This window comes from Littorina saxatilis, linkage group LG12 (genome assembly GCF_037325665.1).
Source record: "Littorina saxatilis isolate snail1 linkage group LG12, US_GU_Lsax_2.0, whole genome shotgun sequence".
NCBI lineage: Eukaryota > Metazoa > Mollusca > Gastropoda > Littorinimorpha > Littorinidae > Littorina > Littorina saxatilis.
In genome coordinates, this window is record NC_090256.1 from 45,175,463 (window position 1) to 45,199,765 (window position 24,303).

Genomic DNA, 24,303 nt, shown 5'->3' on the forward strand with positions numbered 1-24,303 from the left:
CACACACACACACACACACCACGACCCTCGTCTCGATTCCCCCCTCTATGTTAAAACATTTAGTCAAAACTTGACTAAATGTAAAAAGGTGTCTGGGTACCTCGAATGACTAGCATGAATGCTTTTCTTCTTTTTTTAACAGTATTTTTTTTTTTTAATGAAATACAACAACACTTTCTTAACTTGTTCCAAGCCTGTTTTGGGGGAAATGAAAGTTGACAGTGGTAAGCTTTGACCTGAGTGAAGGCAAAACATAAACCGACAAAAGAACAGAAAAACAACTAGAAAAATGGTTGTACTTTACCAAAATACATGTAATAGTTAGAAAGAAGGGAACATCACCTCCCACCCCTACAGGAGAGAGAGAGAGAGAGAGAGAGAGAGAGAGAGAGAGAGAGAGAGAGAGAGAGAGAGATAGAGAGAGAGAGATAGAGAGAGAGACAGAGACAGAGAGAGACACACAGAGAGAGAGACAGAGAGAGACAGAGAGAGAGAGAGAATTAAAAGAGAGAGAATTAAAAGAAAGTATTGGCCGTTCAGTTTTGTGAGCTGGAAAGTTATAGAACTTTGGACATAACTTTAAGGTTTTGTCATTCAGGGGAATCAGGTCAGCGCGGGTCGAACGGCTTTGATGTTGAACAAAAATTATAGTCTGGAACTCGATAACATTGCAACCAGACAGCAGTATTTTGTTTAAAGTATTGAATGTAGCCAATCACAGGGCTTGCACGTCATCAAATAAATGTCAGACTTCTTTGTAGAAGAGTGATCCTCTCTGGATTACTTTCTTTCAATATTCCATTGCTTTGTTTCCATTGGTTGGTTGTTTTTGCGTTCTTTGCTGACTACCTTGTATGTTTGGGGTAGAGTAAGCCAAACAAAATGCATCTAACACTTTGGGGAGAACTCCTACATAATTGATGTTGTCCAGAAACCCAGCAGTCTGCTAAGAAAAGCGGACATTTCTCGACGCGCGTAGAACCAAGTTTTCTTCAGGATCCCTAATACTTGAAGGCCTGTGCGGTATGAGGAGATCTCTGTTCCGTAATCGTCAATATTAATGCATTGCTAGGTGGTCGTTACTTCTATCCTTTTATTTTAATGAGTTCCTCAAGGAATAATCTGTAATCAGCACTCCTATTTGGGTTTTGATAAATTCGAGATGGAAAAGAAAAAAAACATAACAGTAAATGACAAGGCTGCAATTTAAACCGGCACGTGATGAGCTCCCCCGCGTATCTCAACCTTCTCACCTCCGTACAAAGGATGCATTAAGGAGCACTAGCGTAAAAGACACCCATATTATTTTCCAGAAAATGATCGTCGGGCAGGCGCTTTACTCAATGTACTGTTATTGAGCAGTGTCCCCCCCCCCCCTTCACACCTCCATACAATGGGTAAAATAAGGACCATAACGTCAGGGACACCACCAGACAAATTGAGAAAAAAAGTTCCTCGGAAACGCACTGATGACATGCCAGGAATCAGATAAACGATGGTTGGGTAATCAAAAAGGGTATATGTCCAATCAATTACAATCACAGGACCTATATTGGAAGTGGTATTAATAATATCTGCATGCCATTGCGCGAGAGACGCCTTCGGACAAATTCCAGAAGAAATGTTCCTCGGTCAGGTACTGTGACCTTCCTCCTCCGCCATCCCCACCCTCCTCCGCCTCCACTTATATAAAAAGAATATATAAAAAAACCAATAACGTGAGAAACACCTACAGGCGAATTCCACAAAACTGTTCCCTGGACAGGTGGCGTTAATGGATGATAGACACTCCAGGTGAAGCCATCTGCCGGTGCCGCCACTGATTCTACCTGCTGAGTGTACTTCTGATACCTTGTTTTTTTCTCTGCTACTGCCAATGCCAGAGCTTTCTGGAACCTCAAACAGAACAGAACACACAAACATCGGAGCCAATGGAGGAGGCTCCGTTTTTGCCAACACAATGCCAGAATCGTTTCATTCACACAGTGCACGATTTTCTATTCCTTCCGTTCGAAAATGTTTGTCCTTTTCGCGAATATTTGTGCAGATCGCGATTTTTGTGTGTGTAAAAACAGACCATGATTAATTTTCTAATTTCACAATTAACTGACGATTTAAAAACAACAACAAGGTAATAGACAGAGAGAAGCAGTACATGCATATATATATACTAGATGATTACCCGCTTCGCCGGGTACCGGCTTCGCCGGGTACCGGCTTCGCCGGGAAGAAGTAGAGCCGAATACCAGGCTGCGCCTGGGACCTGGCTTTGCCGGGTGTACGCCGGCTTCGCCGGCGCACGAAGGAAAGGAGATAAACGCGCAAAACACTGGAGACCTTCTAAAAATAGTAACGTGCAGTGACCTTCTAAAAATAGTAACGTAGTAACGGGAATATAGATTGACGCCACACGGAGGAAGGGAGATAATCGCGGCTGAAAACACTGGAGAAGATAAGGAAGAGTTACTGGTAGTGGATCCCGACAACAACAAAAACAAAAAACAAAAAATCGGTTCAGCGCGCACAGCGCTGCGCGCTGAGAGCACGTGTTGAAATATCTCATCGATGAGGTTGTGTCCGGGGTGTAGCTGAATACGGTGTCCAAATTTGAAAAAGATCCACCGAGAACTTTGGCCGTGCATCGCGAACAGACAGACAGACAGACAGACAGACAGACACTAGTCGTATATAGATACTACATGACCCTCCATTCCATACCAGGGAAATCACAAAATCACTACACAAAAATGTGCGAACGCGCTGTACTTTGATTTTTCTAACCACAGGCTCATGGATCAGGAATCGATATACCGCCCGTTTTTATTCAAGATTAGTGCTTACACAGCCCTAGTATCGATCTGGTCACACAACCTCCCCCCCCCCCCCCTTCTACCTCCTCTCCCCGCAACCCCCCAACCCCACCCCAACCCCGACGCACTCGCAACAGTAAACACCGCTTCTCCATCTCGAAAGTCCTCTTGTCATTCACCTAAACATGTAATGTGATGTGCTGGAGACGTTTGAATAATTCACAATGTGCTCAAGAGCTAACTTCTCGATGCTTCTGCTGTTTCTTTCGTGCAAACAGTGTAAGGGAAGGTCGAGCCTGTCTACAGATGGTAAGTACAGCAGTAACCGTGCTTGGTGCTCTGTACACCTGTAGGCCCTGGAAAACAAGAGGAATATGTAGAGGTTACATGCCGAGTCTCAGTGATTATTAAAAATAATGGTCTCAGTTCGCGGTCATGAAAAAGCTCGCTAAAGCGAGCTTTTTCATGACCGCGAACTGAGACCATTATTTTTTATAATCACTGAGACGAGGTGTGTAACCTCTTTATTCCTCCTTTCTTCAGTTATTCAAAGAAAAGAGGAGTTTTTTTTGCGAAAGTTTGATCGAATCCTATTCACTCAACCAGTCAACCTGCGCAGGCGATCGATTAATGCGCGGTTGTATAGTTCCGTGCAAATCATTCCATTCTGTTAACACTTCTTGTCAGTTTTCCTATTTTGGACTAAAATCAAGTACACAGATATGCTGTTATTCTGCTGTGGCGGCAAAGGCAGATATTGTGTGTTCTGTATATGTTTTGGTATCGCTTAGGATAGTGTTCTTTCGTCAAATGGGACCAGCAGACGAACTTTTGCACCCGTGTTCCAACGTTAAAAACTGTATGAAGTTCAGTTTTCTGGGGAAAATAGTGTATGAAACCGCTTTATGTTGTTTAAATTGATGAGATGTGTGCATTTGGTTGCGTGTGATCTGTTTATTAAATGAAATATTGTTGAAAACTGACCGTCGGATTGCAATCTGTTGTCGAAGAAACTGAGTGAAAAGAAATTTGAAAGGGGAACTACTCTTGTCGCTAGACAAAGTATGAGAGTTACTTGCCTTGGGAATTTGCTTGTGATGAACGTTTGTGCACAGCAGACCTAGATTCAGAAAACAACCAAACTCATGGATTTTATATGGAGATTCATGTGTTCAAGCCTGTAGTTGTTAATTTAAATGCGGTATGTTTGTATTGTTTGCTCCAGAGATGTATACTTCGTACATTAGAGCGTTCGGAACTTTTCAGTCGCAAAAGTAGTACCGACGCAGAACAGCTTCTCAACCCATTGCGCTATCGAGGATTCAGGCTGTTGCTGGGTCGTTATTTGTTTGGTTGCTGGGTGTTTAGGCCAAAAAAAAAAAATAGGTCTGTTTACGGTAACCCGACCGACCCTATTTTTTTCGCGCGACCCTAGACTTTTTTTGGGCATTTGGTAAAAAAATAAAATAAAAAAAAAATCTTGGTTTTTTTGCAAAATAACGTAAAAATATGGTTTTTTGGAGAAAAAAAAATAAAAAAAAAGTAATCCCGACCTACCGACCCTATTTTTTGGGCCTATGTTACCGTAAACAGACCTTCTTTTTTTTGGCCTTATCGAAAAATAACTAGCTCTACAAGTTTACAGAGGTAAAGAAGCAGAGGGGGGAATAAATAATTATATAGCTTTCACACGCACAAACCGTGTGACTGGAGATACTACAAAATAACGACCAATAACTTTCCTTTAAGCCTCAAATTCATTTTGACGAAGTCGACTTCGCAAAGCTGGCTGCACGAAGTTTTAACACTGAATTTTGGATGAAAGGACTTCGCGAAGTCTTTTTGAAGTCGACTTCTTGCTCAATGAAAGGCAGCCTTTCTATTATCTCCGGTATGACGCAGTCGTTCCACCAGATAATTGCACCATCTTGGAATCTCAACAAACAGGGTGCTATTGTGCAATAAACAGGACTGTGTCAATTATTCGTTCTCTCAGTCTGGAACGTTGGAGATTTTTTGGTGAGAAATATTCGTGGAATAAGTTGCAGCCGTTTATTACTGCAAGAATAAAAGCACCAGCAGCAATACTAATAGTATAGAAACTGGGACAGTGGAAGAGCTGTAAAGTAAATTCAATGACCTGGAAGAGCGCACATTGTCAACCGCGTGAAGGTTTCTCATGATGTCTTTGCTGTATAAGAGAGAATACCCCCCTTTGTGAAAAAATATGTTTGCAGTATAATATTGACCCAATCGTGCATTCACCTGGCGAAATCAAACAGTTTCTCCCACAGGATTACGTTTGAAAGGGCTGATTCATTTCCGTCATTACCCCGATTTTGCCTCTTAGCGCGGCGTTTCATGTTAGTAGAGTTTTCTCTTCGACTAAGTTTATGACGGGAACGTATGAGCGAACCTGGTAATCTGGGCAACTTTTCATAATAGTCGTATTTTCCTCCACAGTATAGTGGAAAATGGTACATGTAGCACCATAGTATTACAGACTTTGCCAATCTGGAAAATGTATCGTGTGAGTCACAATTCCTGTGGTGCTAAAACTATGACCAGAAATCAAAAATGGTAGCTCTGTAGTATTACATACTTTGCCAATCTGACCAATGTTTCATGATAGTCGCATTACCCTGTACTTCTAACATTATGACCAGTAATGAAAAATGCTAGCACCATAGTTTTACAGACTTTGCCAGTCTGGATAGTGTTTCGTGTTAGTCATATTTCCGATGGTGCTATAATGTTGACCAGTAATCGAAAATCGTAGCACCATAGCTATTACAGACTTCACCAATCTGGACAATGTTTCATGTACTGCTTAAATGATGACCAGTAATGTGAAACGGTAGCACCATAGTGCGATACGTGTGCGCGGTACTGGCAGACTGGGGTCCGCACAGAGGTGTCGTAAAACTGCGAAATGACTGGGGGAGAGTTGACAGCAAACACTGCACGCTGACTGTTGCATCTGTCGCTCTAGCTTTCTCTGCACGTGCTTCGCGTTTATGTCAACTTCAACACGACTCCTCTGTCCTGGTTACTGAATTTGCTTTCAGTTTCTGTTACTTGAGCATGTTAACAATACATGTTACAATACGACGTTACTAGGATTTATTTGCTTCGGAAAATTTGCCGAAAAAGCCATTCATGAATGTTTCGGAAGTTAAAGAAGTTAAAGAAGCCTTGGTGTCCCATTTTTTTAGTCCTGCCAAAATGACGGCAAAGTTTTCGGCCATTTGACAGCCAAAGCCAAACAACATCCCCAAGCAATCCATCACCGGAGTATTATTTTGTCCTTACTCTTTAGGTGTTACTCTCTACCTGTCCGGCGTTTAGTTAGTCCAGATGGACAATGGAGAGGTTTCTCATTTACACCAAAAATACCCTTTTCCCTTTGGTGTCTATCGATCAAGACTTTGACATGCGCAAAGAGCACTTTCGATTTGTTTGGCAGACCACAACCATTCCGTCTCCATGGTTCCCGTGCAACGTGAGAATTTCTAGCTGAACTAATGACGGTTAATTGCACCACTGAACAGAATAACCCGTATTTTTCTGGGTAGCTCCTCCAAACAGCAAGTCCAACACTTGCCCTTTTGTCCGATAGACGACTTCTTTGAGTTCACGACCGAAAGTATGAAGAGCCGTTATGAACATTGCTTAAAAGCTGTGCTGTATGCAAGAGTTCTCAGTTGCGTTCCAGGTCACGTGACTGCACAGACATTAGATTCAGCCTTGTGGTTGACATCACTTGAAGATGGTTTTCAAGGTAATTAGCCTGTTTGGTTGAAAACACATGATGGTATTAAAGGTAATTAAGACTGTTTGGTTGATAGTTCTTGAAACAACTATCAGCCACAGTTCGTGCGTCGCTTTCTTTTAGCGTCACGACCAGTGTCAAGGTGCGGTCAGTGAAGACCACAACCACACCATGTGGTCAAGACATTGCATGCCGGACAGTCCACTTCTCTCATTAAAGAAATCTACATTGACCAGTGACAAAAGTCTACACTGACCTGTGGCAGTGGTAAGACACACTCTCCCGGGTCGTTGGAAGGTCCAGTGCTCGCTCTCTCATCAGTTACCATTAGACGTCATTGATTTCAGCCGGCAGCAGCAGTGTTTAGCTATTTGTGTTTGTTTGCTGCGGGCCGAGGGAGTCTTTGGAGCCAAAGTTTGTCTTGGATCAGATTATTGCACGTTATTGGGTGTCTGCGCTGTAATGTTCGCTAATGGGAGAATTCCCTTTGGAGGAGGGACCAGAGAAGAGGGGAAGAAGGGGGTGGGGGGTATGGTTGCCTGAAATGGGGTACGTGGCACGTGAGAAGAGCGACTGAAAATGGTTTGTTATTACCCTTCGTATGTTTATTTGTTCGTTTTTTGTTTGAAATACTTTTGACCTTTAAACTATCAAGCTTTTATGAACTTCAAATATATTGGAATGCACCTGTCATTGCTGCATTTAATACATATGCTTTCGAAGAAAGATAGGTAACCCCCCCCCCCCCCCCAGTCAAAACACACACACACACACACACACACACACACACACACCCACTCACTCACTCACTCACTCACTCACTCACTCATACACACACACACACACACACACACACACACACACACACGCGCGCGCGCGCTCTGAGCGAGCAAAAGACGGATATTTCAAAAGAGAGAGAGGAGATGCCCCATAAAACACACAACTTCAGCCGACCGAATGATCAACGACAATGAGATTTCCTTGTACTTTCTGCGGCTAAAGCATCCACTGTTTCTTGGATTTTTTCTTTTTCTGTATTTTTTTTCCCTTGTCTCTATTGTGTGATCCATGAAGTCCTTTTCTTTCCGGGTGATATTGTGGTAAAGAAACCTCGCGCCATTGACCGAACACCCCCCGCTGTGTGTGACTGCGGTTTATGGTGGTCGTATGAAGCAGACGATCACATCGTTACCGCTTTACGGCATGTCGTGATGAGCGCTCGTCCATCTATCGACTGGAGGGGTTCTTTTGACTCCGTTGATGAAACCCTCAGACGCACCGCTGGGCTACCGACTTTCTGCCGACTCTGCGAACTTGTCCATTTACGGCTTGACGTAAAGTATCGCGTGATGCTCGCATCTCGTCCGGTGGCTTCCACTTAGGTCCTTGGTGTTTTTCTTAAGATGAGTCATTTCCCTCTGGAGTACTGGCAGACGACTCCATCTTACCAGTTTACGACTTGCTGTAAAGCGCACGCCTAGTATCTGCGTTTATTCGATAACTCCTGGTGTTATTTTGAGATACAGTGCAAACGAACCGTTTGTGTAAGCTTCTTGAAAGTCCGATACATGAATGGAAAGTAGAAAAAGAAGAAAATGGGTTACAACAAAGTCTTTTAGGGATAAAAATAAAGAGCCACTATTTCTGAGCACTCTTGTTGCTTCATTACATTACACGGATGTTCTTTTCTCCCCGGAAGCTGTCTTTAAATGCTAGAACCCCGTGATACTGACGATAATGTAAACGCAGACAGACATATTTAAGGACATTTTGTTCGTGCGATTTGAGATGTGGAGCATTGGAGATTATGCCGGACAATTTATCTATGATGGCAGACTGAGCAAGCATCGATACTATTGCAAGGGTAATTTGTAGGTTTTTGCGCTCGCTCTCCATATTGGCCCCTATCATTATCTCCCCCTTTAACAAACCTTGTCTCGGTGAACTGCCTCCTGATTCTTCATCACGGAGACTGTCTCTGGTTGTCCAGCAGTGGAGACCAGCCCTGGCCTGTCTGAAGGCTGTGGGATTGGGAGGGTGGACCACGGACTCTCAGGGACTCGTTAGCTGTCTTTGTGGAAGACACGAGCTTTGGCCGTCTTGTTGAGGCGCATTTTTGTGGACCAGGAAGTATTGTTAGCTGTCGTTGTGGAAGGAAAGAGCTGGGGTCTTCCGGCGAGGAGCACTTGTTGCCAGGAGGACTGTGCCGGTAGACTGACGATCAGACAGGAGTCAGGAGTCTCGTCGGTGGGAACCGGACGGGCTCTGACAAGATCTTGTTAGCTTGGGGAATAGATGGATATATACTAAAACGTTGAGTCTTAATTATTCGTGCGCAACACAGAATCATATTCCCACAAAGCCCCTCTCCTCCTCCTCCCCGCCCTCCTCTTGTCCTTCGCCCAGCAACAATCACAAAACACAAATAATTCATTTAATTCAATTTCAACTTCTAGTTTGCAACAACTCGCTAGTGTGCACAGCTATCATACTTTTAGAACAGTAAGTAGCTGGAAAACACTTCTTGTAGCATTTGTTGTTGTTTATTTGGTGTTGGTGGGTTTGTTTTCGTTGATACTATTGTTCTAACACGAAACTCAGTTATATTACTTTTGGGACTGTTCAAAACAGTTTTGTCGACAGCGTGAGTCACTGTGACCTTAAGTGGTCATTGTCCGTAGTAATTGTATGGTGGGAGACCGTTTGCTACAACGTTCGTAGATAGGAAATGTCAATGAGGAAGGAAATGACCACCACCACAGTTGTGGAGAATAATGTCGGGGATTTATCAGGACGTACACATGGGTGAAGTGTGACAAGTGGAAGTTTATGTGTGAGAGACCCCCGTATCACTAGGAACCAGAATGTCAGCTGAGGCAGACTACGGGTTGACTATACGGAGATTTGCAGGGTATGAGAACAGGGTGGTAGGTTAGAAAATTAGGTGATGACAAACTTACAACCACCCCCACACTCCCACCGTCTCACCTGCCACCCACCCCCATCCCCCCTCCCCTTCCGGAAGCGGTATTCAGCTGAAGCTTTTGTTTCTCCAAATTATTTTCATTTATGTGTCTTTCTTTCGACGAACGATTTCCAGTTGGATTATTGGTAGGCGACTCCGGTACCTGTTTGTTGTTGCTTTTGTTTTCTTTTTGTTGTTGTATTTTGCTTGCAAGAATTGTGTTATTCCTAGGAGTAGCCGCTTACGCTGAGCGACAGGTTCCAAACACATAAAAGGCCGCTTAGTGTTTTTGATACCCGATCCCAACGGAAACCTGTCAGGGGAAAAATCATGCTGCTGCCTTTTTAAGGGAATGTATTTCGTGACGAAAATAACCTTCTTCTTTTTGATATGAGTTCAATAGTCGCATGAAAAAGAAACCTCTTGATCACGGAAGAGGAAATTAGAACGTGCGACACAACAATCAGTGCCGCATGTGGTCTTTGATCATGTTAACCCCCCCCCACCCACCCCCAACCCCTCATCACCACCACCACCACCACCACCACCACCACTTCCAACTCTTTCAGACGCCTTTCAGAAGAGAAGCGCGTTCTCTTGTAACTTCCCAAGTACCAATTGATGGCAGGCGCGACTCCATGGACCAATAATTATCAAAGCCAGGGAAAATGATTGTCTCTCGTTCCCCAAGCTATGAGTGTTAACAGAGGCGTTGGCTAACGGCTGTCCCAAGCGGGGTCCGGACAACAGAGGGACAGTCAAGCAACGCGGCGAACAGGTCACGTGGTCCCCGTGGTGCCAGGCTGGCAGCGGACACCCTGCAAACTCTGGCACCAAGCTTCTCTTCTGGCAGAGCAAACACTAGCTGTGATTGTGTCGCGGACATTGGACAAGGGCAGGGGAAAAACGAATCACTGACAGCCTGCTGAAGAGCTCTGGAATCACTGCCAGTCCTCGCGTGCCATTCTGCGGGAAGGGGAGCGAACCGCCAGTCCTCTGCGAGTAGTTCGCCCTTTGGAGAACGCCGGAAAAGTAGTCCACTTGCGGGAGTGATTGCCAGGAAAGGGAGATTACTTTGCTGGCCCCGGTTAGGAAGGTTAGTGAATGGTGGTCGTGTGTGGTTGACACTTTTAACGCCTGGAAGTGAAATAAATATGTGAAGCGGATGTGACTATCACTTTCAGGCGTCGTCCTTGCTTCTGCTGTTAAAGGGATTGTTGAAAATCTGTCCCGCAGTTGGGAGATTTAAGTCGTGTATAGACGTGGGGAACCTGCAGATGGCTGGATCGGTGAATGAGCTGAAATCGAAAGGAACAACTGGAAGCGCGTTCATTTAAGTGACATTCTAAAAGGAGCATGATTGACTACAACAACGTTTATTGCGTTGGAACTGGCCAATGTTGTTTCTGGTATGTTAACAGCACCTTAAAATCTTCTGTTTTTTATTTTTTTTTTATTCATTCATTTGTAATATGGTTGTCTTGTTTTGCCTTTTACCCCTTTTTGTTTGACATTTTGTTAAATCAACATTGCTGCCCTAGGAGTTCAGATCTTTAACTACTCATCGTAGAATATTAGTGGTTTTTTTGTGTTTGTATAATAATTATATATTTTTGATAAGCTTATTTTTTAACATTTATTCAAGTTTTGACTAAATGTTATAATATAGACTGGGAATCGAGACGAGGGTTGTGGTGTATGTGTGTGTGTGCGGTGACGTCCCCATTCGCCGCTTCCGAACTCGCCGCTTCCGAACTCGCCGCTTCCCATCTCGCCGCCAATTATCTTGAGTTTTGCAAGAGAGACGATTCGTCTGTCACACGCACGCACACACGCACGCACACACACACACTCATACACACACACGTACGCACACAGTTTATGGCTTTGCCAGTTTATGACGTTGCCACACACGCACGCTCGCAGGCACACAGACTCGCAGGCACACACACATACAAACAGGGAGAAAAAAAATTTACCTTGACCCTGCTCGTCATGTCATGTGTTGTCGAACATCGCGACGAATATCCTTTGTTTACGCATTTCCAATGCATTTTTTCTCCGATCTTTTTGTAAATTCTAAACTGGAACTCGTTGTAAAAAATACATTTTCCTCCCCGACTGGTGGTCGCGACCCGGAGAGCCATGGTTGTGAAGTGACTTTCACAGAACAGAACAAGTCGCGTAAGGCGAAATTACTACATTTAGTCAAGCTGTGGAACTCACAGAATGAAACTGAACGCACTGCAGTTTTTCAAAATGACCGTAGTCCGCCGCTTGTGCATAACAGAGTGAAACTGACGAGCCTGTTCAGCGCGGTAGTGGTTTCGCTGTGCTGCATAGCACGCTTTTTCTGTACCTCTCTTCGTTTTAACTTTCTGAGCGTGTTTTTAATCCAAACATATCATATCTATATGTTTTTGGAATCAGGAACCGACAAGGAATAAGATGAAAGTGTTTTTGAATCGATTTCGGAAATTTAATTTTGATCATAATGTTTATATATTTAATTTTCAGAGCTTCTTTTGAATCCAAATATAACATATTTATATGTTTTTGGAATCGGGAAATGATGTAGCATAAGATGAACGTAAATTTGGATCGTTTTATATAAAAACAAAATGTATTACAATTTTCAGATTTTTAATGACCAAAGTCATTAATTAATTTTTAAGCCACCAAGCTGAAATGCAATACCGAAGTTCGGCCTTCGTCAAAGATTGCTTTACAAAAATTTCAATCAATTTGATTGAAAAATGAGGGTGTGACAGTGCCGCCTCAACTTTTACAAAAAGCCGGATATGACGTCATCAAAAGTATTTATCGAAAAAAAGAAACAAACGTCCGGGGATATCATTCCCAGGAACTCTCATGTCAAATTTCATAAAGATCAGTTCAATAGTTTGGTCTGAATCGCTCTACACACACACACACGCACACACACACACACACACACACACACACACACACACACACACACACACATACACATACACACATACACACACATACACCACGACCCTCGTCTCGATTCTCCCTCTATGTTAAAACATTTAGTCAAATCTTGACTAAATGTAAAAACAGAAAACTCAGGAAAAACTCAGGTAAACGTGTCAATTTTTTTACATTTAGTCAAGTTTTGACTAAATGTTTTAACGTAGAGGGGGAATCGAGACGAGGGTCGTGGTGTGTGTGTGTGTGTCTCGGTGTGTCTGTGTGTGTGTCTGTGCGTGTGTCTGTGCGTGTGTCTGTGCGTGTGTGTGTGTAGAGCGATTCAGAGTAAACTACTGGACCGATCTTTATGAAATTTTACATGAGAGTTCCTGGGTATGATATCCCCAGATTTTTTTTCATTTTTTGGATAAACGTCTTTGATGACGTCATATCCGACTTTTTGTAAAAGTTGAGGCGACACTGTCACACCCGCCTCATTTTTCAATCAAATTGATTGCAATTTTGGCCAAGTAGTCTTCGACGAAGGCCGGACTTTGGTATTGCATTTCAGCTTGGAGGCTTACAAATTAATTAATGACTTTGGTCATTAAAAATCCGAAAATTGTAATTAACATTATTTATTTATAAAACGATCCAAATTTACGTTCATTTTATTCTTCATCATTTTCTGATTCCAAAAACATATAAATATGTTATATTCGGATTAAAAACAAGCTCTGAAAATTAAAAATATAAACATTATGATTAAAATAAAATTTCCGAAATCGATTTAAAAACAATTTCATCTTATTCCTTGTCGGTTCCTGATTCCAAAAACATATAGATATGATATGTTTGGATTAAAAACACGCTCAGAAAGTTAAAGCGAAGAGAGGTACAGAAAAACGTGCTATGCAGCACAGCGCAACCGCTACCGCACTAAACAGGCTCGTCAATTTCACTGCCTTTTGTACGAGCGGCAGACGGTCATTTTGAAAAACTGCAGTGCGTTCAGTTTCATTCTGTGAGTTCCACAGCTTGACTTCTTCTTCTGCGTTCGATGTTCATATTATCGTGGAAGCGTAGACAGCCAATTTTCTCCCCACGCCAAGTTGGCTGCTGTCTTCCGTCTTCGGTGGTTGAGGTTCTTACTCAGGGTTGCCTCCTCCCCAAGAGTAGCTGCCTTGCTGGGCTGTCGAGTCCACTCTACCCGGGTTTGTTGTCGAAGTTTTCCTTCTCGTAGCCTTTGCCTTTCCCAAGGCGCACACAAGGCAGTGCGGGTTTTGAAATCGGAGTTGTCCTTCTCCTAGATGAGCGACCATCCAAGGTTGACGAGCCCCATCTGCCCGAAGCAGCTGGTTTTAAGGCGCCAGGGACCCGCCTGCATCCCTTCTCCTGTTAGTCGAAGACAGGGCCCGCCACGTGAAGGCCAGGAGCTGGATTTGACTGTCAGAGGTGTTTGGAGACGCGAAGCCATATGGAGCATTTCTTGGGAAGTAGGCGCTTATCTCTACTTCCACCCCGGCATAACAGTCCTTGGGCCCCACAGCTTGACTAAATGTAGTAATTTCGCCTTACGCGACTTGTTTTAACCTGATTTGCAGGAGAAACATCAAAAGTAAACTTCATCGCATAGGATACGGTAAACTCAGGTAAAACTCAGGTAAACGTGTTATTTTTTATAATCTGTTTGCACGAGAAACGTCAAATTCATCGCATGAAATACACGGGGGCGAGATGGCACTGCATGGGAGGGCGAGATGGCACCCTTGACAGTTTGAAAGCAAGTTGACCGTGAAGTCGGCGACTACAAAGCGGCGGCGAGATGGGCGGCGGCGAGTCGGTACCTCGCCGTGTGTGCGTGTGTTGAGCGATTCCGAGAAAACTACTTTACCGATTTTCATGAAACTTCACAAGAAAGTCCTGAGTACAATATCCCCAGAACATGTTTTTCATTTTTTCGATACATCTCTTTGATGACGTCATATCCGGCTTTTAGTGAAAGTTGAGGCGGCACAGTCACGCCCCCATTTGTTGACCAAATTGATTGACATTCTGATCAAGCAATCTTCGACAAAGTCCGGACTTCGGTATTGCATTTCAGCTTGGAGGCTTACAAATTAATTGATGAGTGTGGTCATTAAAAACAAGCTCTGAAAATTAAAAATATGAAAATTATGATTAAAATAAAAATTCCAAAATCGATTTGAAAACAAGTTAATCTTATTCCTTGTCGGTTCCTGATTCCCAAAATATATAGAAATGTTATGTTTTGATTAAAAACAAGCTCAGAAAGGTAAAAAGAATAGAGGTACAGAAAAGCGTGCTCGCAACCACTACCGCGCTATACTGGGTTGTCGATTTCACTGCCTTTTCCACGAGCGGGTGACTGACGATGCTATACGGTCTTGGTGAAAACATACAGTGTGTTCAGTTTAATTCTGTGAGTTCGACAGCTTGACTAAATGTAGTAATTTTGCCTTACGCGACGTTGTTGTTGTTGTTGTTGTTGTTGTTGTTGTTGTTGTTGTTGTTGTTGTTGTTGTTGTTGTTGTTGTTGTTGTTGTTTTGTTGTTGTTGTTGTTGTTGTCTGTTTGGTTTACATGTTCAGGAAATGTACATCGACACAAGGTGAAAACAACAACACATTGTTGTCTGTTTGTTGTTTGTTGTTTGTTTGTTTGTACAAAGGAAGGAAAAGCATAACAATGTAGTATTTTGGAGATGTTTGGGGGGATGGTGTTCAGGGAGGTACGACAAATGAAGGCGGTGATGGTCGAAGCTTCTGCAAATAATTGTCTCTTCTGTATTTTGTGAATACCACGTTTGTGCATGAATGATTGTCAACATGACGTCTATATATGACCTCAAACCACTGATAACCAAAACACATCAGTGCCATTATTAGTGCCACTGCGTCATTGCTCCCCCGTGACTACTACCTCTCACACTCCTGTGGTCTGCCGGGGGGACCCAGAAATAGGCAGTGGAGTGATGTTCAGGAAATGATTAGCGTCGCTGGAGGCTCTCTGTCTGTGTGTTCTTCGCTGCGGGAGAGAATGGCAAAATAGCCACTGTGTTGAGAACCATATCGGTCTCCAGGGCATACTTCGTGCAAATTCGTCATTGTTACCCGACATTACGTTTCCTTGATGACGTAGACGTTCGTCATTGTTACCCGATATTAAGTTTCCTTGATGACGTACACGTTCGTCATTGTTTGGGGAAAGTCCAGTGGTACTCGGTCCGGGGGTCCATCCTCTTTGGTAAACTCGTGTGTAATGAAAGATTTCCAGATTAGCACGCTGGTTTTGTCAACAAAGGGTGATCGCATTACTGGTGTTGTATTCAGAGTCACGACCGGGTATCAGATTATAGTGTGGAGAAACACTACCACAAAGAACATGGAGTAAAGCGAATGGAAGAATCACGAGGAAAAAAAGGAAAAGTAGGGAATCAAGAATCTGCGGGAACAAAAAAAATATTAGATAAATACAAACATTTAAAACAAAACAGTCTTCGTGGTTACTTCGCGGCCAAAATCGGCCAATATTTTACTTTCCGTTAAGACGTTAAAAATATGCGTTTTAAACCTCCTGCTGATCAGATTTTTTTTTCATTTGTCGATTTGAACTTCTTGATCGGTTGCTCCAAGTGTAATCGACCCCACAGAGTGTGCGCATAGGGAGGGATAGCGGGATTTAAACAACAGGAAATCCATTGGACGTCATTTGCAGCACACAAAAACGAAGTAGCGGACAACGTTCAGTGATGAACCGTCAGTCACCGTAGGTGCTCCCAGACATGCACCAAAGGAATTGTGTGCATACTTATATTCCTAATTTTATAGCAAACAAGTCATTCTGCCTTTAATTCGAGAAGAAATAAAAGCCCGAGATGCACAAAAAGGCTGTTGACGTTGGGCATGTGGCCAAGTGAAAAGATGCTCTTATCCCGTGGAAGAGCCTGGACAGATGTGAGATGGTGAGCCGAGCTCTTTTCACGGGACGGACCGTGTCTTTTAAAACAGTGAACACGACACTTTTGTGCAACCTGTCAGTGCAACGCGCGACTCTCACTGCACGTGATGAGCTGACTAAGCCTGACGGCCTCATTACAATCGCCTTCTCTGTGTCGAGGCGCAAAACCAAAAAAAAACTCTTGGCGGATCCGCTGATTGGCGACTGAATTAGAGCCACCCGATCTTAACGGTGATCGTTTCCGGTGTGGAAAGGACGTGCAAAGTGCTGTAATTGGAAACCCCCTTGGTTTGTTCGCTATTTGCTGCACAGAAAAATTTCAAATGATGCTTCTGGCTGCCTGTTTTTGTCTGATCAATGATTAAATTGCAGGAGAGAGAGAGAGAGAGAGAGAGAGAGAGAGAGAGAGAGAGAGAGAGAGAGAGAGAGCACATGGACACGAAGGCGCACTTGCGTGCGCACACACACACACACACACACCTACACATACACACACACTCCTTCCTTAACTATGGACTTCAAGGTTGGAGAATAAAACGGTTGGGGTAAAAAGTCAGAGAGTCAGTGCATTACAGGCCTATCAGCCGAGTTATTAATTAACACACGGATAACGCCGCGTGTGTGAAAGGTTCAACAGTCCGGGAGAAAGCCTCTTGGCACAAAACACTCCTAATTTCTATGGAACTGAAGGAAAAACCAGCAAATCTGATTTTCGAGTTTGTTTAGATTTGCTCCCCCCCCCCCCCTCTCTCTCTCTCTCTCTCTCTCTCTCTCTCTCTCTCTCTCTCTCTCTCTCTCTCTCTCTCTCTCTCTCTCTCTCTCTCTCTCTCTCTCTCTCTCTCTCTCTCTCTCTCTGAATTGGCACAAGATATATACAACATCTGACCGTTTGTCAGTTAAGTGTATTTGGATGGCAACGGGCAATGAAGAAAGAAAGATGCTGACGTTCACACTTCCATTATGACAACCGTTAAACACATATATTTTTTATTTTAACCAGTTTCTCATAACACGCTCTCTCTCTTTCTGTTTTCAGATGGACTCTTTTTTCACCCAAGAGCATTACAGAACTATAAGAAGACACGTTTCATCCCGCAACAGATTCTGAGGCTCTGTGGACATCTTTGACAGGGACTCAACGCACCTCCACCGGGTCGCCCTTATTTTGGTTGTGTTTCACAAGTTTGCGTGATTTGTAATAGAAAATAGCAAATAAACAAAAAGCAAGCGCATTAAATACGGAACTATCTTTGATGTACACTCCTGATAATCCTGATAATCAACAAACAATGACATTACTTGGAAGTGTTGTGAATAATTGAAAGCTAGTATGAGTATGCAAGGACACATCATTGCACTGGGACATTTCCGGTATCTCACGGTGATACGACTTGTAAATATAGCACATCCATTCTTGTGATATCTCTAACCAAGCAAAATACCGACGGAAACAAATATGACCGCCATGAATTACAGTGACCGGGGATTCACGACGATGACCACACTCAACGCCACGTCCAACCTGACGGGAATGGGGGGTGGGGAGGAGGTGGACACCTGGAACTATAAATGGAACTTCTTCTTCTCTGTCATCCTGGCCGCCATCTTGTCCATCTCCGCCTTCCTCGCCGTCGTGGGCAACTCCATGGTGCTCACCGTCGTCATACGTCACCGGGGCATGCGCACTCGCACCAATCTATTTTTAGTCAATCTGGCGGTGGCCGACCTTCTCGTCGGAGCGGCGGTCATGCCGTTCGCCATCACGACGCTGATCGAGGGGAAGTGGATCTTCGGGTCGGCGCGGGGCACGTTCTGCACCATTAACGGGTGGCTGAACTGCTTCTGCCTGGTGGCGTCCATCCACACCCTGATGTACATCAGTATCCACAAGCACTACTCCATCACGCAGCCGCTGGGCAGCCACTTCAAGCTGCGGCAGATCCTCGGCATGATGGCGGCAGCCTGGGTGTGGGCGGCCGTGTCGTCTACCATCACCGTGACCGGGCTAAGCTCCGTGCTGTACAAGGCGGGGACCACCCAGTGCGGACCCCAGTACCCCAGTGGCCTCAAGTCGTACATCTTCCACGCCATTATTCAGGTGAGGGATGGTTGTGGGTGGGGGTGGGAGTACCCCCAGTTGCCTCAAGTCATACATCTTCCACGCCATTTTTCAGGTTAGGGATGTTAGTGTGTGGGGGTGGGGTGGGTGGAGGTTGGAGTACCCTCATGGCCTCAAGTCATATAATCGTCAACGCCATTATTCAGGTGAGGGAGGAGTGTGTGTGTGTGTGTGTGTGTGTGTGTGTGTGTGTGTGTGTGTGTGTGTGTGTGTGTTTTGTCCCATGGCCTCAAGTCATACATCTTCCACGCCATTATTCAGGTTAAGGATGATTGTCATTTGTGAGTTGTGTCGGGGGAGGTGGGTCATACCCTCAAGTCGTACATCTTCCACGCCATTATTCAGGTGAGTAAGTATTGTGTATTGTAGGTATGTGCGCATGTGGCCTTTTATTGGCCGGATCTTGTGAGAGTTTTGTTCCCTAGCTGTCGGAGAAGAGTAGTTTTTGTTTTTTTACCAAGTCTGCAAAAACGAGTTTTGTCAATTTTGACTTTTGTTGTTAAAAGGGTAAAACAAATTAGGAAGTGTCAGGAGGATGAAAAATAGGGTCGGTCGGGGATCCGGAAACGCTGATTTTTGTATGGCCTTACTAGACACAATACGTTGTCTAACTGTTCGCCTCCGCAACATGGTAGCCATTTTTAAAAGCTGTATCGATATCTCCCTGTAAAATTAATCGTATCTGCACAGGTTTTCTCGCCATCCATGCTGTCACCACCACAAATGTAGGTAAGGATGGCGCTCGACTGGGCATTTAGAATTACATTTCTTTCTCTCCTCCATTCCGGGTTTGTTTGTTTCTGAAAGAAATTACGATTTTAACCAGAGTTAGAGTACTGGCTTTAAAAAAAGAATTTGAGTTTTAACTCAGGACCCTTCTATCTTCTTACTGCCACACGCTTTAAATGGGAATAGTTTTGAGCAGAGCGCTATTTCAAGATCTGAGAAGCAAAGGGAAGTAAACGCTCTAAATGCATACGACATGTGCAATAGAGTGAGTGAGAGATATGCAGAAACATGACGGAGAAGTAATCTCGCAGGTGATTGGTTCCTCGTGACTCTTACTTTATTGCACATCTCGTATGCTTTTGAAAAAACCCCGCGGGTTAGGGGGAAGAATTTACCCGATGCTCCCCAGCATGTCGTTAGAGGCGACTAACGGATTCTGTTTCTCCTTTTACCCTTGTTAAGTGTTTCTTGTATAGAATATAGTCAATGTTTGTAAAGATTTTAGTCAAGCAGTATGTAAGAAATGTTAAGTCCTTTGTACTGGAAACTTGCATTCTCCCAGTAAGGTAATATATTGTACTACGTTGCAAGCCCCTGGAGCAATTTTTTGATTAGTGCTTTTGTGAACAAGAAACAATTAACAAGTGGCTCTATCCCATCTCCCCCCCCTTTCCCCGTCGCGATATAACCTTCGTGGTTGAAAACGACGTTATACACCAAATAAAGAAAGAAAGAAAGATGCTTTTGAAAGAGTTTGTCAAAAACAAGACACCTCATACGTAGGCTGCATGCTGAATCGGTCTCGCGTGACCGCCTCGGTTCTCGAGACCCCCCCCCCCCCCCCCCCCCAAGAAAATGTAAACAAAATTTGTTTTTAAATAATCACAACAATAATCAAACAAACAAATAATGTGTGTGTGGTGCAGGTGACAAACATCTTCATCCCGCTGATCATCCTGACGTACTGCTACTGGCGGATGTTCCGCGCCATCCGAGCTCACTCCAAGCGCCTGCAGGAGAACACCACCATGGAACAGGACATCATCCTGGCGCAGCAGAAGAAGGTCACCATCACCCTCTTCATCGTCCTCGCCGTCTTCATCATCTGCGCCCTGCCCTTCCACCTGTACGCGACCTACACCACCATCCAGCGCGACAAGCACTTCTCGCCCTATCTCAACCCCATTGTGAGTTTTTGTTAACTCTCTCTTTCTGTCTCTTGCTCTCTCTAACTCTCCCTCTCTCTTTCTTTCTTCCTCCTCCCTCTCTCTTTCTTTCTTCCTCCTCCCTCTTTCTCTTTCTCTCTCTTTCTCCCCCCCCCCCTGTCTCTCTCTCTCTCTCTCTCTCTCTCTCTCTATGTCTCTCTCTCTCTCTCTCCCTCTCTTTCTTTCTTTCTCCTCTCTTTTCTCTCTCTCTCTCTCTCCCACTCCCTCCCCTCCCTCCCACTCTCTCTTTCTCTTCCCCCCTCTCTGTCTGTCTCTCTCTCTCTCTGTCTCTGCTCTCTCTCTCTCTCTCTCTCTCTCTCCCTCTCTTTCTTCCTTTCTCCTCTCTTTTTTCCTTTCTCCTCTCTTTTCTCTCTTTCTCTCTCTCTTTCTCTCCCACTCCCTCCCCTCCCTCCCTCTCTCTCTTTCTCTCCCCCCTCTCTGTCTGTCTCTCTCTCTGTCTGTCTGTGTCTGTCTCTCTCTCTCTCTCTCTCTCTCTCTCTCTCTCTCTCTCTCTCTCTCCTCCCTCTCTCTCTCTCTCTCTCCCTCTCCCCACATACAGACAGACACACACCTTGTTGGCGCCTTTCACACTATTCTTCTCCCCGTGCCCAAAATGAAGATGGATGCACACTTGCTTGAAACGTACGCGCCCCAGGGCAACAGTGAAAAAACAGAAGGGGGGGGGGGATGTTTTACAGCTAAGGTAATCGGGCCGTTCTTCAGACGATGTTTGTTGAAACTTTCTTCTTGTCGATGGTCTAAATAGATGAGGAACGCTGGGCTGCGGAAGAAAGAAAAGAAAAAATTGAAAACGAGCGCTTGCACTATGTAGAAGGTATCAGGTTTAACGGCATCTGCTCTTTCTCTAAACAACCCCGTTTTTTGTCCTCCGTTGGAGAATGTTGATTTAAATAACTGCTTGACAGACTCTATTTGCAAAGAATTTATCTTTTAACCATTCCCCCTGATTTCCTGTTTCGCATCCCACTTTTGATTTCTTGCGAACTTGCACGTACCAAATTGTTCGTTTTCGGTGTTTTTTGGTTTTTGTATATGGGTTTTTGGTTTTTTACATAACCGAACAATTGTTCTGCAAGATGTCGTCAGTATTTCAGAAAAAGCAACACAAACAAAACACAGGACCAACAAGAACATTTATATCCGACATTTTACTTTTTTCCAGGCATATGGATCGTTGTACATGAACAGCGCGTTAAACCCTATTATCTACGCTTTCCGAAGTCCATCCTTCCGGGAGGGATACAAAGAAATACTCTGCCAAACCCCCACCTACGTCATAAGTGACGGTAAGTGACGTCATTTTTCCTATCCGTTTTGGGACCCTAACCAATAATTATTGTGTTTTGATCGGTACACTTAACAGTTTTTGTTTCAGGGAGTATAAAAAAAACTACGTGTGTTAGTGTTGATACACAAAATGCATTAGTCAAACGCAATGCTTCTGTCCAGTTAATATCAATTGAAGTCGTGTACAGTTGTACCTATATACTTGCGACAGTTTTGTAGTTGTTGTTGAAACTTTGTAGTGTCAGTTAGTACGACTTGATTTTAAACATTATTTTGCAATGTCAAGTATATTTAGTCAAGTTTTGTTCAGTAGCGTTTTCAGTTAAAATGTAATCGCAGACGCTGGATCTTGCTCTGTAAGAGTCAACGGGTGATTTTTGTCAAATGGCTTACTCAGATGCAATGTACGTGTACACTGAAACTAGATCGTCACATAATAGTTTTTCGCCAACATACAAGTATATAAAAACAACATTCAGTGCAAGAGTGCCATTGCATACATATGCTCTGATTGCACTTCACATGTTATTTTCAACACCTGTAGTCAGCTTATCATTCACTTGAGGGTCAAAACACGTGGCCCTTCTTGTTCGACTAAAGAAGAATTCATCTTATATTTATTATTCAACGAGAAATTGCTTTTAATTTGCGTTTGTATATTTTTGTAAGCAAAAAACATGCCGCCATCTGTTGGTTGCACAAGAAAATGCCATGCAGCTAAAATGCTGATGACGGAGAACAAATGGGAGATTCTTTTTTTTATGCTTGTTATTCTTTACAATCACCTCCTAATGGTCGAGTGGGGGTGGATTATTGCGGGTATTCTACAGGTCCCATGGGCACGCTAAGGACTCGTGCCCTGCACAGCAACTCTACTGCCTACTCGCGCTCTGTCTCCAGGTGATAATGACCTCCCTTTCCTAGCATCGCTCTCCTGCATGAAGACCTGTTTGGTCTTTGAGTTGTCCAGACGAATGTATGACCCGTCTGTTGAATGATGTTTTTGTAAAAAAATGTATGACGGAGGTATGCGTTGTAATGCGTGTGAGTTTTCTACAGATACTAATGTAGATAGTTTAGCCACCTTGAAATGGAATTTGTGAATTATGCATAAACTCTGGATGATTTGTTGTCTGTACTTACCACCCATAATAATCTATGAAGAATATATCTATACTTACAGTTACAATACTTTTCCAGAAAAAAATTAGAGTCTCCTCAGTGTTATCGTAACTGAAGGATAGGGGTAAAATAAAAACGCTGGCGCTGGACCCGAGTACTCTTCAGACTGGCTCGCTCCCCCAGTATGAAAGTTTTTGTCTTGTGGACGTGGATTTAAAAAAAAAATTTTTTTTATTTATTTTACACAATTAAAAACATTATTAGAGTAAAATAAAACATTAAAACGTTCATAATAAACAATAGTAAACAAGAATTAAAAAAAAAGAAAAAACAATTTGACCGCCCATGCCGGGAATCGAACCCGGATCACTTGGATTAAAAAAAAAATTATTTATTTATTTTACACAATTAAAAAAACTATTAGAGTAAAATAAAACATTAGAACGTTCATAATAAACAATAGTAAACAAGAATTAAAAAAAAAAAAATAGACCGCCCATGCCGGGAATCGAACCCGGATCACTTTGGCCATAGACTCTCTCGTGCTCTCTGTCTCTCTTTCACCGAGACCAAACCCTGCATTGTAATTTCTTTGCCGAGACCATTTCCCCACCCGTTGTCTGGCTTGCACTGAAATCATGCTTTTCTCGTCACTGCGTGACGTGTTCGCCGCCCAAGTCTGCCCTTTAGTTCAGGCTGTTCACAAAGCGACCAGCCTCCCACCGCAAAAACTCCCACCGTTAAGAGTGGTGTTTGTGATTTATTTGGCATTTAGGTCCCAGGTAACATTATGAAGTTTTAATACGATCAATCGGACCTATTATCAAGTTAGTGTATCAACTTTTGAACGAACTGCGCCCAGTAGTTTCCCAGCAATAAGCTGTTAAGTCGAGACAGACACACACACACACACACACACACAATTAAAGTCTGCAGGACCCTAGTACTGCGTACTCGGGGATAAAAGTGTATTATTGTTCATGCATCCGTCGGTCATGTATAGCAGTAGAGGTCCCAGAAAAGTCATTTCGCTAAAAACGAGACAAGCATACCATTTCCTGTATTGAGTTTCGATACATGCATGACACTGATCCAGCAAAAGTATACTCATTTCCCAACAGCATTTCAAGCATTCCGGTTGTGGTAGTTTGTTCCGGAAAGAGATCAAGCGATTTGCTTCGTACATAAACACAAGGCTGTGTAACATACAAGTTGGATTGGGTTTGCTGTTAGAATGTCGTCAACGCATTTCCGCTCTTTTTCCTGAATGCGATGATGTGTTTGATAGTTATACAGTCATATCACCTACTGTTTATGAGACCTAGCATGTAACTCAGTGGTTAGAAACACACATCGTTT

General features: G+C 43.5%; 1 protein-coding gene across 1 annotated transcript in view; it reads left to right on the forward strand.

Annotated features, from left to right (window-relative positions):
• LOC138982042 (uncharacterized) overlaps positions 1-24,303 on the forward strand; it is a 63,609-nt gene that overhangs the window by 15,720 nt on the left and 23,586 nt on the right. Inside the window, exons 3-5 of the mRNA XM_070355253.1 lie at positions 17,498-18,559; positions 20,236-20,496; positions 21,698-21,821. Coding sequence (XP_070211354.1) covers positions 17,918-18,559; positions 20,236-20,496; positions 21,698-21,821 — 1,027 coding nt within the window. The 5' untranslated portion in view covers positions 17,498-17,917. The remainder of the gene's footprint in view (positions 1-17,497; positions 18,560-20,235; positions 20,497-21,697; positions 21,822-24,303) is intronic.